Genomic DNA, 13,843 nt, shown 5'->3' on the forward strand with positions numbered 1-13,843 from the left:
GATTCTGGTCAGCAATTAAGAACTACTATCTATATGCCATAAGCCTAAAAATATTGTTTAGGTCACCTTTCAACCATATAAATTCAATGAACCTTGAAAACTGGCAACTTACAATTCCTGCCTCAGCCTTCTTATCTTGGCCTTAGCATCTGCCAGTTCTACTGACAGATGTTGTCGACTTTCTGTCCGCTTCATTCCTGGAGAACCACAGGGTGACTGTGCAGATGAAGAGGCATGGGGTAGAAAATGAAGACCATCCCGTTCTTCAGAGAGTTCTATGATAGTCTAAGGAAATGTGGAAATGAACACAGAATCACTTTTAGTATTTTACACATCAAAGACCTAAATACATTAACACTATTCACTGTCTCTAAGTACTATACTATAATATCAAAACAATTCATTGATTAAAAAAAAAACACTTAACTCTGTCATATTTAGTTGTCATTTTTAAAAGTTTGAATCAATAGGTCGTGGGTAAGCTATTTAGTAGATAATAGTAGAAGAAGACAATACTCTTTTCCATTCTTAGTTTAACAAAAGAAATCAATTATAGTAAAATAACTCGACCAGATGGCAACTGCCAGAAAGGCATAAAAGACATTGACGTAGGAAAGAAATTAACCCAAGAATGATATATCTACAACTGTGCTTTCAAATATGGTAGCCAGCAGCACAAGTGGCTATTGAAGTACAAATTTAAAAAAATTAAAAATACAGTTCCTTAGTCACACTAGTCACATTTCAAGTGCACAACAGCCATATGTAGCTAATGGTTACTATATTGGATAGTGCAGAAATATAATCTTGCCATCATTACAGAATTGGACAATGCTCTAGAATTATAAACAGGGATCTCAGAGGGACCTACCAGAATCTCAGAGGTCTCGTTCAGTCCCTTAATTCTGCAAAGTAACTGAGGCACAAAGATTAACTTGTCCATAATCACACAGTTAGTAGCAATGCCAACACTCCAGGCCAGTCTCAACTCTATATCTTACACTCTCTCTTACAATAGTCCCAATCTGCTTCCCATCTCAATGCTTCCCTTATCACTTTCTCTAGAAACCCTTTATGAAACACAAATCTCCTTCTAGTTATCCTAAATCTGAACTTTAAGGGCTTTCTAATCTACATATCCCTCACTCAATCATATTCATCCATTCCCCTAATTTTCCATTTATTGGAAAATTCTCTTATTCTACCAATTTCTCAGACTTTTTTTCAAACTTCTTTGGCAAACAGAAATTGTCTTCTATGGAAATTCAACTATCCCTCTAGATCAGACAGAATGGGTGGAATTACCACCTCAGGACCATGAGATCACCACCCTCAGTTTCTCATTACCAAGTCTTACACCACCCTCACTAAATCATGACTTTTCCTCTTCTTTTATTTTTTTTAAACCACACTACAAAATTTATTTCCTTATCCCTGAGATATATTTCAGCACCTGAATGAAGGTCTATCCAACTATCGCTTTCACAGATTCTAGCTCGTCTATTAATAATCCACAGAATGTGACTTCCCAGGTTTTTCTCTCTACAACTCCTCTTCCATTCCCTATTTGGTACATACAGGCTTCTACAGTGAAGGCACCATTCCTCTTTTGCGCCATGATTCCTTAACTATCATTACTCCCATACACCATATCTATGCCTGAACCTTTAATCATTCAACTCCCACTTTTTATCCAGTCAAATAATTTTTTCCTGCCTACTCTAGAGTTTTTAATCAGCCTGAAACTACAAATAGGTCCTTAAATGTCACCCTTACTTTCTAATTTAACACTACCATGCCATCTTTGGCTATGGCTCACTCTTTTGGGGGGGGAAAAGGAGAAATATTTATAGAACTTTTTTTTTAAATATATTTTATTGATTTTTTACAGAGAGGAAGGGAGAGGGATAGAGAGCTAGAAACATCGATGAGGGAGAAACATCGACCAGCTGCCTTCTGCACAACCCCTACTGGGGATGTGCCCGCAACCAATGTACATGCCCTTGACCGGAATCGAACCTGGGACCCCTCAGTCCGCAGGCTGACGCTCTATCCACTGAGCCAAACGGGTTTCGGCATTTATAGAACTTTTAACTAGGGATTTTCCAACAAGATCTCATTCAATACTATAATTTGTAATAGAAGCATTATGTCTATTTTAGATTAAATAACTTAACCAAAGTCACACATCTAATCCTGTAATATGCAAATTGACTATCACTCCAACACACAAGATGGCCACCCCCATGTGGTCAAAGATGGCCGCCAAAAGATGGCCAGCAGGGGAGGGCAGTTTGGGGTGACCAGGCCAGCATGGGAGGGTAGTTAGGGGTGACCAGGACAGCATTGGAGGGCAGTTAGGGGTGACCAGGCTGGCAAGGGAGTGCAGTTAGGGGTGACCAGGCTGGCAAGGGAGGGCCATTGGGAGGAACCAGGCTGGCAAGGGAGGGCAGTTGGGGGTGACCAGGACTGCAGGGGAGGGCAGTTAGGGGTGACCAGGCCAGCAGGGAAGAGCAATTAGGGGCAATTGGGCTGGCAGCCGAGGGCAGTTAGGGGCGACCAGGCTGGCAAGGGAGGGCAGTTAGGCATGACCAGCCTGGCAAGGGATGGAAATTGGGTGCGACCAGGCTTGCAGGGGAGGGCAGTTGGGGGCGGCGACCAGGCTGGCAAGGGAGAGCAGTTAGGGATGACAAGGACAGGGGGGGAGGGCAGTTAGAGGCAATCGGGCTGGCAGGGGAAGGCAGTTCAGGGCAACCAGGCCTGCAGGGGAGGGCAGTTAGGGGAGACGAGGCTGGCAGGGGAAGGCAGTTAGGGGTGACCAGGCCAGCAAGGGGGGCAGTTAGGGGCAATCGGGCCAGCAGGGGAGCAGTTAGGCATTGATCAGGCTGGCAGAGGAATGGTTAAGGTGTGATCAGGCTGGCAGGTAGAAGCTGTTACAGGCAATCAGGCAGGCAGGCAGGCAAGCAGTTGGGAGCCAGCAGTCCTGGATTGTGAGAGGGATGTCCGACTAGCTGTTTAGGCCCGATCCCACTGGAGTCGGTCCTAAACGGGCAGTCGGACATCCTTCAAGGGGTCCCAGATTTGAGAGGGTCCAGGCTGGGCTGAGGGACACTCCCCCCGCACCCCCGTGCATGAATTTCGTGCACTGGGCCTAGAGTAATATATATAAAAGGAATTCAATTTCAAATCTGACTCTGACACTATGTTATTTTCTTTACCTACCATCATTTTTTTTTTCCCATTCCTGCTCCAAGGTAATAAAGAACTCAAGAGAAAAACAATAACAACAAATACATAGCCGACTACAGGTCTATTTTCAATTAAGCTCTTTCCAATGCCCATCCATCCTTTTATGGAAATTCTTTCTGATTTCCTGGCAAATTTCCCCATAATGGCTATTGTAAATATAATTCATTTTCTTTACTTAAGACTTCAACTGCAAACAGCTATCATTACTTCCAACAAATGACCTCTCCTCCAACTTGACTAAGAAACAAAACCACTTGAGATTAACGCCTCCATTTTTACATATCTCTTGCTCCCTACACATAGTCCTTATTTCTATAACATTTTCAATTGGCTTTTTTATCCTTGTTCTTCAAAGGTATACATACAAGTTTCTTCTATATAGGAAAAAAAAATCACATTTCTCTCTCGCTACTCTTCTATTTCTCTTTCAATGGTATTTTTGAAAGATAGTTTATATGTTCATTGACAATAATTCATCCTATCCACTCATCCAGTATGTCTAGTCCAACTTCCCTGTCACTGAGCATAGTGTCATTAATCTTCATAGTAGCCCAGGCTCAATTTTCATGGAGTCAATTTTTATTGGTTAATTTTCTTTCTGTCTCAATTATCTGTAATTTTGTCTCCTAACATCTCCTGATTCTAACAATAGTACCTGTACACAGTGTTTAATAAATAAATTAGAACTTAATTGTTAACTTTTATTTTTCATTTGCCATGTATTTTTTTCCAGTAAACCAAATAATCTTTCTTATACCTCCTTTGTATTTCTCATCATATCCAGCATAGTAATGAGCTGCTCAAACATATTATAACTGAGTAATTGATAAAATGGAGAACTCAAGAAAAGTACTGAAGACACATACTACAACTGAACTAAAAAGATGGTGAAATGGAGATATCAAGAGGTTCCAGATGCCAATGAACAGAGCACAAAAAAACTATGGGCTGAAAAAATATTTTTAAAAAGAAAAAAAGGAAAGAAAGAAACCTGTTACTAAGAATTAACAGCATCTAGAGGTATTTTCCATTGAAGACTATGTAAGCACTTTGACTTTCCTCTAATGATGGTAGTTTCTTGAGCTCAAGGCCTCTGGACATTTTCCCAAAAATCTGACAGGAAATGTCATTAAAGCATAACTTTAATTAAATAAGTCTTCTCTGATCTTTCAGATCCTAGACATTCCACTAGCAGCTGCAAGTAATATCTTCTTTCTTTAAATTCCTATAATATTTAGGTACATGTCTCTTCTTGGTATTTATAACTTTCAACATTTTATTACAATTAATTATTCTATTAAAATAACTTCCCTAATTAGATTGTAACAATCCTTGGTTCTTTTTTTAATGTTTATCAGTTTGTCGCTCCCAAGTACTCTATTACAAAAAGCAGGTATTTATAATATATACTAGAGGCCCAGTGCATGAAATTCGTGCATGGAGGGGGTGTCCCTCAGCCCAGCCTGCACCCTCTCCAATCTGGGACATCCCTCTCACAATCCAGGACTGCTGGCTCCCAACTGCTCGCCTGCCTGCCAGCCTGATTACCCCCTAACCACGCCCCTGCCAGCCTGATTGATGCCTAACTACTCCCCTGCCAGACTGTTTGCCCCTGACTGCCCTCCCCTGCAGGCTTGGTCCCCCCCAACTGCCCTCCCCTGTTGGCCTGATCGCCCCCAACTGCCCTCCCTTGCAGGCCTGGTCCCTCCCAATTGCCCTCCCCTGCTAGCCTGATTGCCCACAACTGCCCTCCCCTGCAGGCTTGATCGCCCCCAACTGCCCTCCCTTGCAGGCCTGGTCCCTTCCAACTGCCCTCCCCTGCTGGCCATTTTGTGGTGGCCATCTTGTGTCCACATGGGGGCAGCCATCTTGTGTGTTGGAGTGATGGTCAATTTGCATATTACTCTTTTATTAGATAGGAAGGATAGAGGCCTGGTGCACGGGTGGGGGCCAGCTGGTTTGCCCTGAAGGGTGTCCCGGATCGGGGGGTGGTTCCCTTGGGGCGTGGGGAGGCCTGGGCAAGGGGCCTGTGGTGGATTGCAGGCCAGCCACGCCCCCCGGCGACCCAAGCGGAGACCCTGCTATCTGGGATTTATTTATCTTCTATAATTGAAACTTTGTAGCCTTGAGTGGAGGCCAGGGCAGGCCAGGGTTTCCAAAGCTTGGCTTCCTCCATCGCCGGGGGAAACTCAAGCCTCCTGCTCTCTTCAGCTCTGTGGCTGCCGCCATTTTTGTTGGGATTTATTTATCTTCTATAATTGAAACTTTGCAGCCTTTAGTGGAGGCCTGGGCCCGCTTGGGTGTGCGGAAAGCTTGGCTTCCTCCATTGCCAGGGAAACCCAAGCCTCCTAGCTGCAGTCATCTTGGTTGGGGTTAATTTGCATATTTGCTCCTGACTGGCTGGTGGGCACGGCTTGTGGGTGTAGTGGAGTGATGGTTAATTTGCATATTACTCTTTTATTAGATAGGCTTGAAGAATGAACATTAAAAAAATACATCAATGCTAAGAAAAAAATTTAGGTGAACTAATAATTCTACTTATAGAACTCATTATTAAGGAAAAGAATCAAAGATGTACTCATCACAAACCTGGACTTAGTCAAAGGTATTATAATGGTTAAGAACATAAGCACTGGAGTTACTTCCCTGCTCTTGAGGATCTTCATCCATAAAATGGGGTGATTGTGCAGACTTAAGAGTATATGCTAAACTTAACACAGAGCTTGACATAAAATAAACAGTGACAATAAAGAAATTTTAAATTCGTCAAAATCTATTTGGTTTTTAGTAAAAGGAGAGGCCTGAAAAGATCATTGTTCCACAGCATTAATAATAAAAAGATGAAGAGTCATTAAAGACAGGGTGATCAAATTATGCTTTCTAGATTAAAGTGAAACAATTATGACAAAATATCCATCAAAACAAAATTATCTTTTCTAATTAGTCCTGATGACCCAAATTAAAATTCTCCCTTTCCCTACTCCCCCAAAAGAACTGGGATTAAATCAGCTAGCAACTTGTTTCCTGAATACCAGACAGGAGAATAAGACTGATTCTTTTTTCCTTGTTAGAAAAACAAATTCAACAAAAATGCTTAATCAGGCAAGTTTTAAAAAGGCTTTTCAAATAATCTATATAGTGTTTATTATTCCTTTTAGTTCTAACACAGAGAATGTAATGACAAGTATTTTGTTCACATTTTCCCAAAATAATGTACTGCTTCATACCATATTAATCAGTTCATGTAAGTGAGATTAATTTATCAGTCATATGAAACTAAAGTATAGATTTCTAAAAATTTTTTAAATTAATTTCAGAGAGAGGAAAGAAGAGGGAGGGAGAGAGAGAAACATGAATGATGAGAGAGAATCATTGATTGGCTTCCTCCTGCATGCCCCTTACCAGGGATCAAGCCTGGGCATGTGCCCTGACTGGGAATGGATCCGCAACCTCCTGGTTCATAGGCTGATGCTCAACCACTGAGACACAGGGGCCGGGCCAAAATATAGATTTTTAGAAGTAATTCCTCAGAAATTGGAGGACACCTTAACAAAATATCTTTAATATCTTGAAATACAAAGGGATGTTCTAGAAATGTATAAAGTGATGAAAAGATACTAATATAAAAAAAGATACAGCATATGATTCAAAAATCAGATTGAAAATGAAACAAAATTCAGGGTAAGTTTGATATATACTAGAGATTTTTTCAATTTACTCTTTTTTTCCTTTGGTCTCACTGTATTAGCTTTTTAAAAAATTTAACTGTTGCTCTAAAATATTTCTTTATTTCCTATATTGTCTTCTTCAATGACTGAAGAAAAACTGAAAATTATCATCAGAACTGAATATACTCTAAAGAGACATGAAAGTTTTGTTCATAAAAATAAATCTTTAGGACTTTCTTCTATATAGTTTTTTATTTGTCCCAAGAGTAATCAAATTCTGTATAAATCAGCTCAAAACTGTCTCCATGTAAATGGAACAAATGATCAAAGCTATACATTCTCCTGAATGGCAAAGTACTTTGGTCTGATATTCAGAAAATATTACTCACCACCACATGCACTGAAGTCTAGACTCCTCTAAAAATTACAAGCTGTTTTCAGAGAGTGCAGGCAAAAAATTCTGGAGCAATTTTTCCTCTTTTTAAAAAGCAAAGTACTGTCTTTAAAGAGTTTATAATAATTCTCTTTTTTTTAAATCACACCTCATTATACTGACTACAAAAATTTGAGAACTTTTGTGGGACATTTTATACAGAACACCTGCTATTCTCCTTTTATTAACACATTTTTCCAACTTCACGTGGTAATAAAACTAAAAATTATCCTTAAGTAAATTCTTATGCTTCAAGGCAATGATTTTTCCACTTACATCAACAATATTTTCAGTTTCACACTTTTGTACTATCGCTGAGCTATGGGGATGACTTAAGAAAACACACAGGAAAAAAAATCAGAATAATAATTTAAAAGGAAAGGAAGAAAGAAACCCAAATGTAATCTATTTACTAGTTTACTGTTTAATTTTGTCTAATCTGGTGCCCTTATGTCCTTTCTGGTTCCTATGTCGCACAAAAAAGGCATAAAGTATTTTAATAAATAATGTATCAATTCTGAAGTGTCTCTAAATGCTACTTTTCTCTTTTTTTGGAAAGCAAACTTTGGTAAAATACTGAAAGAAATTTACAAACCTCTGAATGTTCATCTCTCTCATCTATAAGTCTTTTTAGATGCAACACCATATTTTTCAAGAGTGGTTCTATTTCCTCCTGAGACATATCAGTCACTTCCATCCATTGCAAATCAAACACATTTTCCTGATTATGGGTTACCTTTAGAAAAACAACCAAAATAAATAACTTTTAAAATGGCTAATACTTAAAAAATCTATTTCATTTTAGCAAAATATTAGCTCAAATATTATGTCCCATATAAATAAAAATATAAAAAGCAAATATGTTTAAAAAACATTTAAAAGTAATGAATGATGAAAAAGCTACTACTAAAAATTATTTTTAAAAACATTATTTTTTAAATATAAAATTTTAAATAAATTTCTATTTCTTTTCCAATTAAAAAAATATTTCATTCAAAGCATTCTCAAAGGAAGGTAATATTGATGTCTGACAACTGCTTTAACAAAATCAATTTAACTTTTCATTAGATAATACTAAATGTACTGTACTTTAATTCAAAAGCGAAAGTTTTTAATCATATAGGATATATGTTCTTGTATTTTTATATTTGAAAAACTAATTTGTTATAGATTCTGAAGATGACACCATCACAGAACTTAAGGAGAAAAGAACTCCCAGTATAAAGATTTTTAAAAAAATGAAAATTATATAAGTGAAATACTTAGTTCTTGCTTTCCTTTTCTCATCATGATTCTGATATTTTGCTTTAACTTTCGCAATAAGCAGCAAAAATAACATTTTCAAGAATGTTGGCAAATTTAGTGACTTGCAACAATTAGCATTTATCTAAAATAAAATACAAGCCACAGAGCTAGCATAAACAAACACACACATATTAGGGGAAACTACCAATAAAACTATATTTTATAGAGTTTTACTATGCATACTGTTGACAATAATATTACTGACAAGAAAGCTGGGATCTCTGAATGTTAACTAAGAGAAAAGATGACATATGGGAACACAAAGTTATTTAAATACATAATATTTTAAACACTACCAATTTTCACTATTTAAAAATTCTCTCCTTTCCCTTTCCCTTAGTTCTCTTTCTATCCAGCGTGCAAAATTTAGCATGCTCTAATTCTAAAAAGTCTTGTAAAGTATACAAGATTAAAGAACCAAGTCTAGATAAAGGCAGAAACAGCAGCTTTTAAAAGCATTCTTAACAAATAAATATGTAACTTCAATTACTTGACATTGCACAATATGTACTAGACAACATATACTAGATTTAAGTTTTTATAAAGATATTACAAATCAGCTGCCCCATTCAAACAGATTTTTGCTTGAATAAACTCTTAATTAAATAAAAAAAATATTACAAATCACCGTTTATAATTCAAGTAAAAGTTTCAATAAAAATTATGCTGTGTCCATTCCTTCAAAGGAAAAATCACTGGATGACAAAATACTACAGTTATCATCTTAGCTCACTTTAGTTTTGAATTACATGCAATGATCCACTTTCTGCTGCTTCCATTTACTATACTATTTATTCTGTGCTATCTATAAAAGACATATACTTCATTCCTCAAATAACATTTTTTGTCTATGTCTCTCTGTATAAACACAATAGTACATTTATGGTTAGCACTATGCCACATATAAGATGATTGATTCATTTAAGAAACTCTCTAAAGAGAAGATGGCAATTTGTCTAAAAGCAGGGTTCATCTATATTTGACCTTGATTTGCTCTTGCTTATCCTATGACTTTGGGAGATATATAAACACACCACAGCTTCATAAAAACTGTACACAGGTTATTACCTCTTGAATATGTGCTGCAACTGCTGCTTTTGTATCAAAATCTAAACCTTGAATTCTTTCAATAAATTCTTCTTTTTTCTGACACTAAAAGAAATGAATAAAATGATCATTTATACTTTATAGGGTATAGTACTTAATATGTTGTAAATAACTGAAAACTCATCAGGGTAAAACTCTTGGCTATGTTTTGAACAGTACAATGAGGGTTTTGTTTTGTTTTGCATTTAAATGGTCTCTTTAATATGCTTACCTAATAAAAAGATAACAATTTAGAAGTATTTATTTAAAAGGCAAGGCATTGAAAATCCATACTATTTTTATGCCTCAAAGTTCTAAAGTGGGAAACCATTACACAGCCCATCTGAGGTCAGTACAATATTATTATGCTAACTTTACAAACAGAGAAGTAAAGAATCAAGAACTTGTTTCAGGGAGGATAAGTTACTTGCCAAAAAACACAGTGAGTCAGTGGCAGAATTCGGAATACAGCCAAAATGCTCAGTCAGTCTTTGGCTATCATCAAACAACACAGCCTTTCTTCTTGGGGAAAAAATTGTAAGCAATTTTTACCTCAAGCTTACAATTCATTCTCACATCTTTAGCCTATCAATCTAAGAAACCTACTTTTGTATACCAGTTCAACATTTATAAGGTACTACAATAAATATTTGACTTATTTATAACAAAGTTACCAGGGGCAAAATTTAAAAATGTATATACAAGTACACAAGTGTCAAGTGGAATAAAGGCAGCATTTGTGTAACATTTTAATGACATTATATAAATTAAAAATATTAAAATGCAAACCCAAACTTTTTCTTTCTAAACAGTATTAAATAGCAGTTTAACATGCACCTTAATCTCTGCCTCCCCTCTACATCTCTTATACTACACTCCAACTTGCTAGCGTAACTGTATTCCTCCAGCTACCAAATGAGAAGTGCATACAAAATAACCAGCACTGCCTTGTCTAGCCCAGTGGCATCCCCTGGGCCAATTACTGAACACTAGTGAAGACTATATACTCACAAAAAGAAAATCAACTCTTTGATCATTAAGAAACTTAGCAAGATTCTGATTTACATTTACATATTTATTATATCAAATCACAACATCCTATTCTATTGCCATACAATTTAACTTAAGCACATTTCCATTAATTCAGAAAGTTCTATATCGTGTAAAAACAAAATTATTAGGATGACATAATAATATTTAAAATTAAATGACCAGCAATGGGCAATTCCTAGCTATGACTAGAAAAGGAAGCCAAAATTTGGGATATAAAACAAAAATTTGTTTAAAAACAAGAATTTTTATGTGTAAGTAATATTTGACAGGCCTAGTAAGAACTATTAAGAATGACTTTGGACAGTACATTTGCAGCATATATAAAATAACTTTTTATGTAGATATATAAAATAAAATCTTCAACTTAATGCTTTTGAAAATGTTAACTTATACATAGTTTCTGAGTTAATGAGCATATAAAATAGTGAGAGACTATTACTCACTAAAGGGACAATCCCCCAGTTCAACTGTCCTATCTGTCTGCCTTCAATTTTTTTTTTTTTAATGAGAGAGAATCATGGTTCGCTGCCTCCTGCATGTCCCCTACTAGGGATGGAGCCCACAACCCAGGCATGTGCCCTGACTGGGAATCTAACCTGGACCTCCTGGTTCATAGGTCGAAGCTCTACCACTGAGCCACGCCGGCCCAGCTGTCTGCCTTCAATTTAAACTAAACTAAAGGAAACTCTCTCCTTTCCTAAGCCCTAAAGCTGCTGTTTCTTTATTTACACTAACTTTAGGAGCTCAGCCTTTAACACAGTCATAACACAAATCAATAAGATTCTTCCTTTACACTTAAAATATCCACAAAGTCTTAAGAATGCTGCAATGCTTTATAAATAGGTTAGGCTTTCTTAAAGAATATAGAATGAATGTCATAGGATTTTGAAGGGCAGAAAAGAGAAAGATTATCAAGATGGAAAAGAGAATGAGAGAAGATTCAAACTCTGAAGTTGAATAATCAGACCAAATGTTTTATATCAGTGCTGTCCACACAGAAACCACTAGCTACACATGGCTATTAAGTATGGATGGACCTAGAGAAGAGAGGGGAAACCTTTTTTTTTGCCAAGGGCCATGTGGAAATTTATAACATCCTTCATGGGCCATACAAAATTATCAACTTGAAAACTAGCCTGCTATACTTGGTCAAACATTTAATTACTTCACCCCTAATGCCTTGGCAGGGCCAGACCAAATGATTTCTCAGCATTATAGGGCCCTCGGGCCAGACGTTCCTCACCCCTGATCTAGAGAGTATTATGTTAAGTGAAATAAGTCAGACAGAGAAAGGCAAATACCATAGAATTTCACTTATATTTGGAATCTAAAAAACATATAAACAAACAAATGAAACAGAAACAGACTCATAGAAACAGAAAATAGACTGATGGTAGCCAGAGGAAATGAGGGTTGGGAGACTGAGTGAAAAAGGTGAAAGGATTGAGAACTACAGATCTGTAGTTACAAAGTAATGTAAAGTATAGCATAGGGAATATAGTCAATAACATTGTAATAACTATGTATGGTGCCAGGTGGGTATTGGAAATATCGGGGGAATACTTTGTAAAGTCTATTATTGTCTAATTACAATGCTGTACAAAATACAAAATTAAAAATAACAACATTGAATGTAAACTATAATTTAAAAACTTTTAAAAATTAATAAAATAATATCCTCCATTTTCTAGCTTACTTTACAATGTCATACTGATGCATATTTATAATTATTCTTTTACACAACTTTCCCATTCTGTGCCTTCTCTTATGCCTTAATCTCCTCAAATATTCTTCCGCCCTATTCCAATGACTATTTGAAATAATATCTACGTTAAAAACTCTTCCCAGATTATGTGAATCTAAAGTACAGGAAATCATAATCAGCTAATATACTAATAGGAAAAATTAACAATACTTCACATTGCCTGAAAATCTTGTTTTAATTGCATGTACATATCTAATATGATAATTGGTGATTTCTCGCATGGCTTAAGTAGTATTTTTGTTTGTTTGCTAAATATATTTTTATTGATTTCAGAGAGGAAGGAGAGGGAGAGAAACATCAATGATGAGAGATAATCATTGACTGGCTGCCTCCTGCATGCCCTCTACTGGGGATGGGGCCCGAAACCCAGGCATGTGCCCTTGACCAGAATCGAACCTAGGACACTTCAGTTCATAGGCCGAAGTTCTATCCACCAAGCCAAAGCAGCTAGGGAGATTAAGTAGTTTTTTAAAAAACAGGCCCATTACTTAATTCTGCTTTACTTTAGTAATAAAGGAAAATGACATGAACATCAAATGTAAAAAAGTCTTGGTAAATTTCTTTAGGAAACACTCAATGGGTTTAGTAACCTATGAAATGCTTTATTTATCTTAGTAAGAAAAAGGACCACTATTTCCATGGCATTCTTTTCATTTTCCAGCATCTGGGATACTATCATGTGAACTATAGAAAATAGTAAGGAAGGGGGAAGCAGCTTAGATTTTTATAATATTCTTTTGTTGCCTTTACAGATGGTAATAATGATGGCTTCTTTAATATTTTAGGCTTTCCCTAAACTGTTCATTTTAAAAGTCCTTGGTTCTGCTCCATTGCTACTATCACTTTTAGTAACCAGCAGTAACAACTAAATAGTAGCCAGAAGTAATAACCAAATGTATGGTGTCACTATGATGTCTAAATTTATATAATATTCACCAATAGAGGTATTTTTAAAAGGAAATACAGTACACAAAGCCTGTATGTAAATAATTTAGAGCTGTTTCTAACTCAGAATCTGATGACCAAATTAGAACAGCAATGACTACAAACACTATATTTAATTTAATATGTAATCAATTATGAAGTAAACACCTGTACATAATACAGCATGAAACTTTAATAACATACATTGTACATACAGCTCCCAAGCAGTCAGCTCTAAAAGCCAACACTCTTTTGGGTGTATCATTTCTGACATACGTGTGTAAAACATTATTAGTGGCCACATTATTGGTTTACCGATACTTCATTCAATAAAGAATTGAGATAGTTTAAATTTACATT

The 13,843-nt window shown here is 36.4% G+C and overlaps 1 protein-coding gene across 9 annotated transcripts in view; it reads right to left on the reverse strand.

The window, feature by feature from the left end:
* The window catches only part of CCDC88A (coiled-coil domain containing 88A), a 110,853-nt gene that overhangs the window by 64,223 nt on the left and 32,787 nt on the right, over nucleotides 1-13,843 (reverse strand). For all 9 annotated transcript variants that reach the window (XM_079791923.1, XM_079791926.1, XM_079791922.1 and 6 more), the window contains 3 exons: nucleotides 9,724-9,807; nucleotides 7,946-8,086; nucleotides 113-285 (listed from right to left, as the gene is read on the reverse strand). In XM_079791923.1, the coding sequence (XP_079648049.1) occupies nucleotides 113-285; nucleotides 7,946-8,086; nucleotides 9,724-9,807 (398 nt within the window). The remainder of the gene's footprint in view (nucleotides 1-112; nucleotides 286-7,945; nucleotides 8,087-9,723; nucleotides 9,808-13,843) is intronic.

Source organism: Cnephaeus nilssonii, assembly GCF_951640355.1.
Source record: "Cnephaeus nilssonii genome assembly, chromosome: 15".
Classification (NCBI taxonomy): Eukaryota; Metazoa; Chordata; class Mammalia; order Chiroptera; family Vespertilionidae; genus Cnephaeus; species Cnephaeus nilssonii.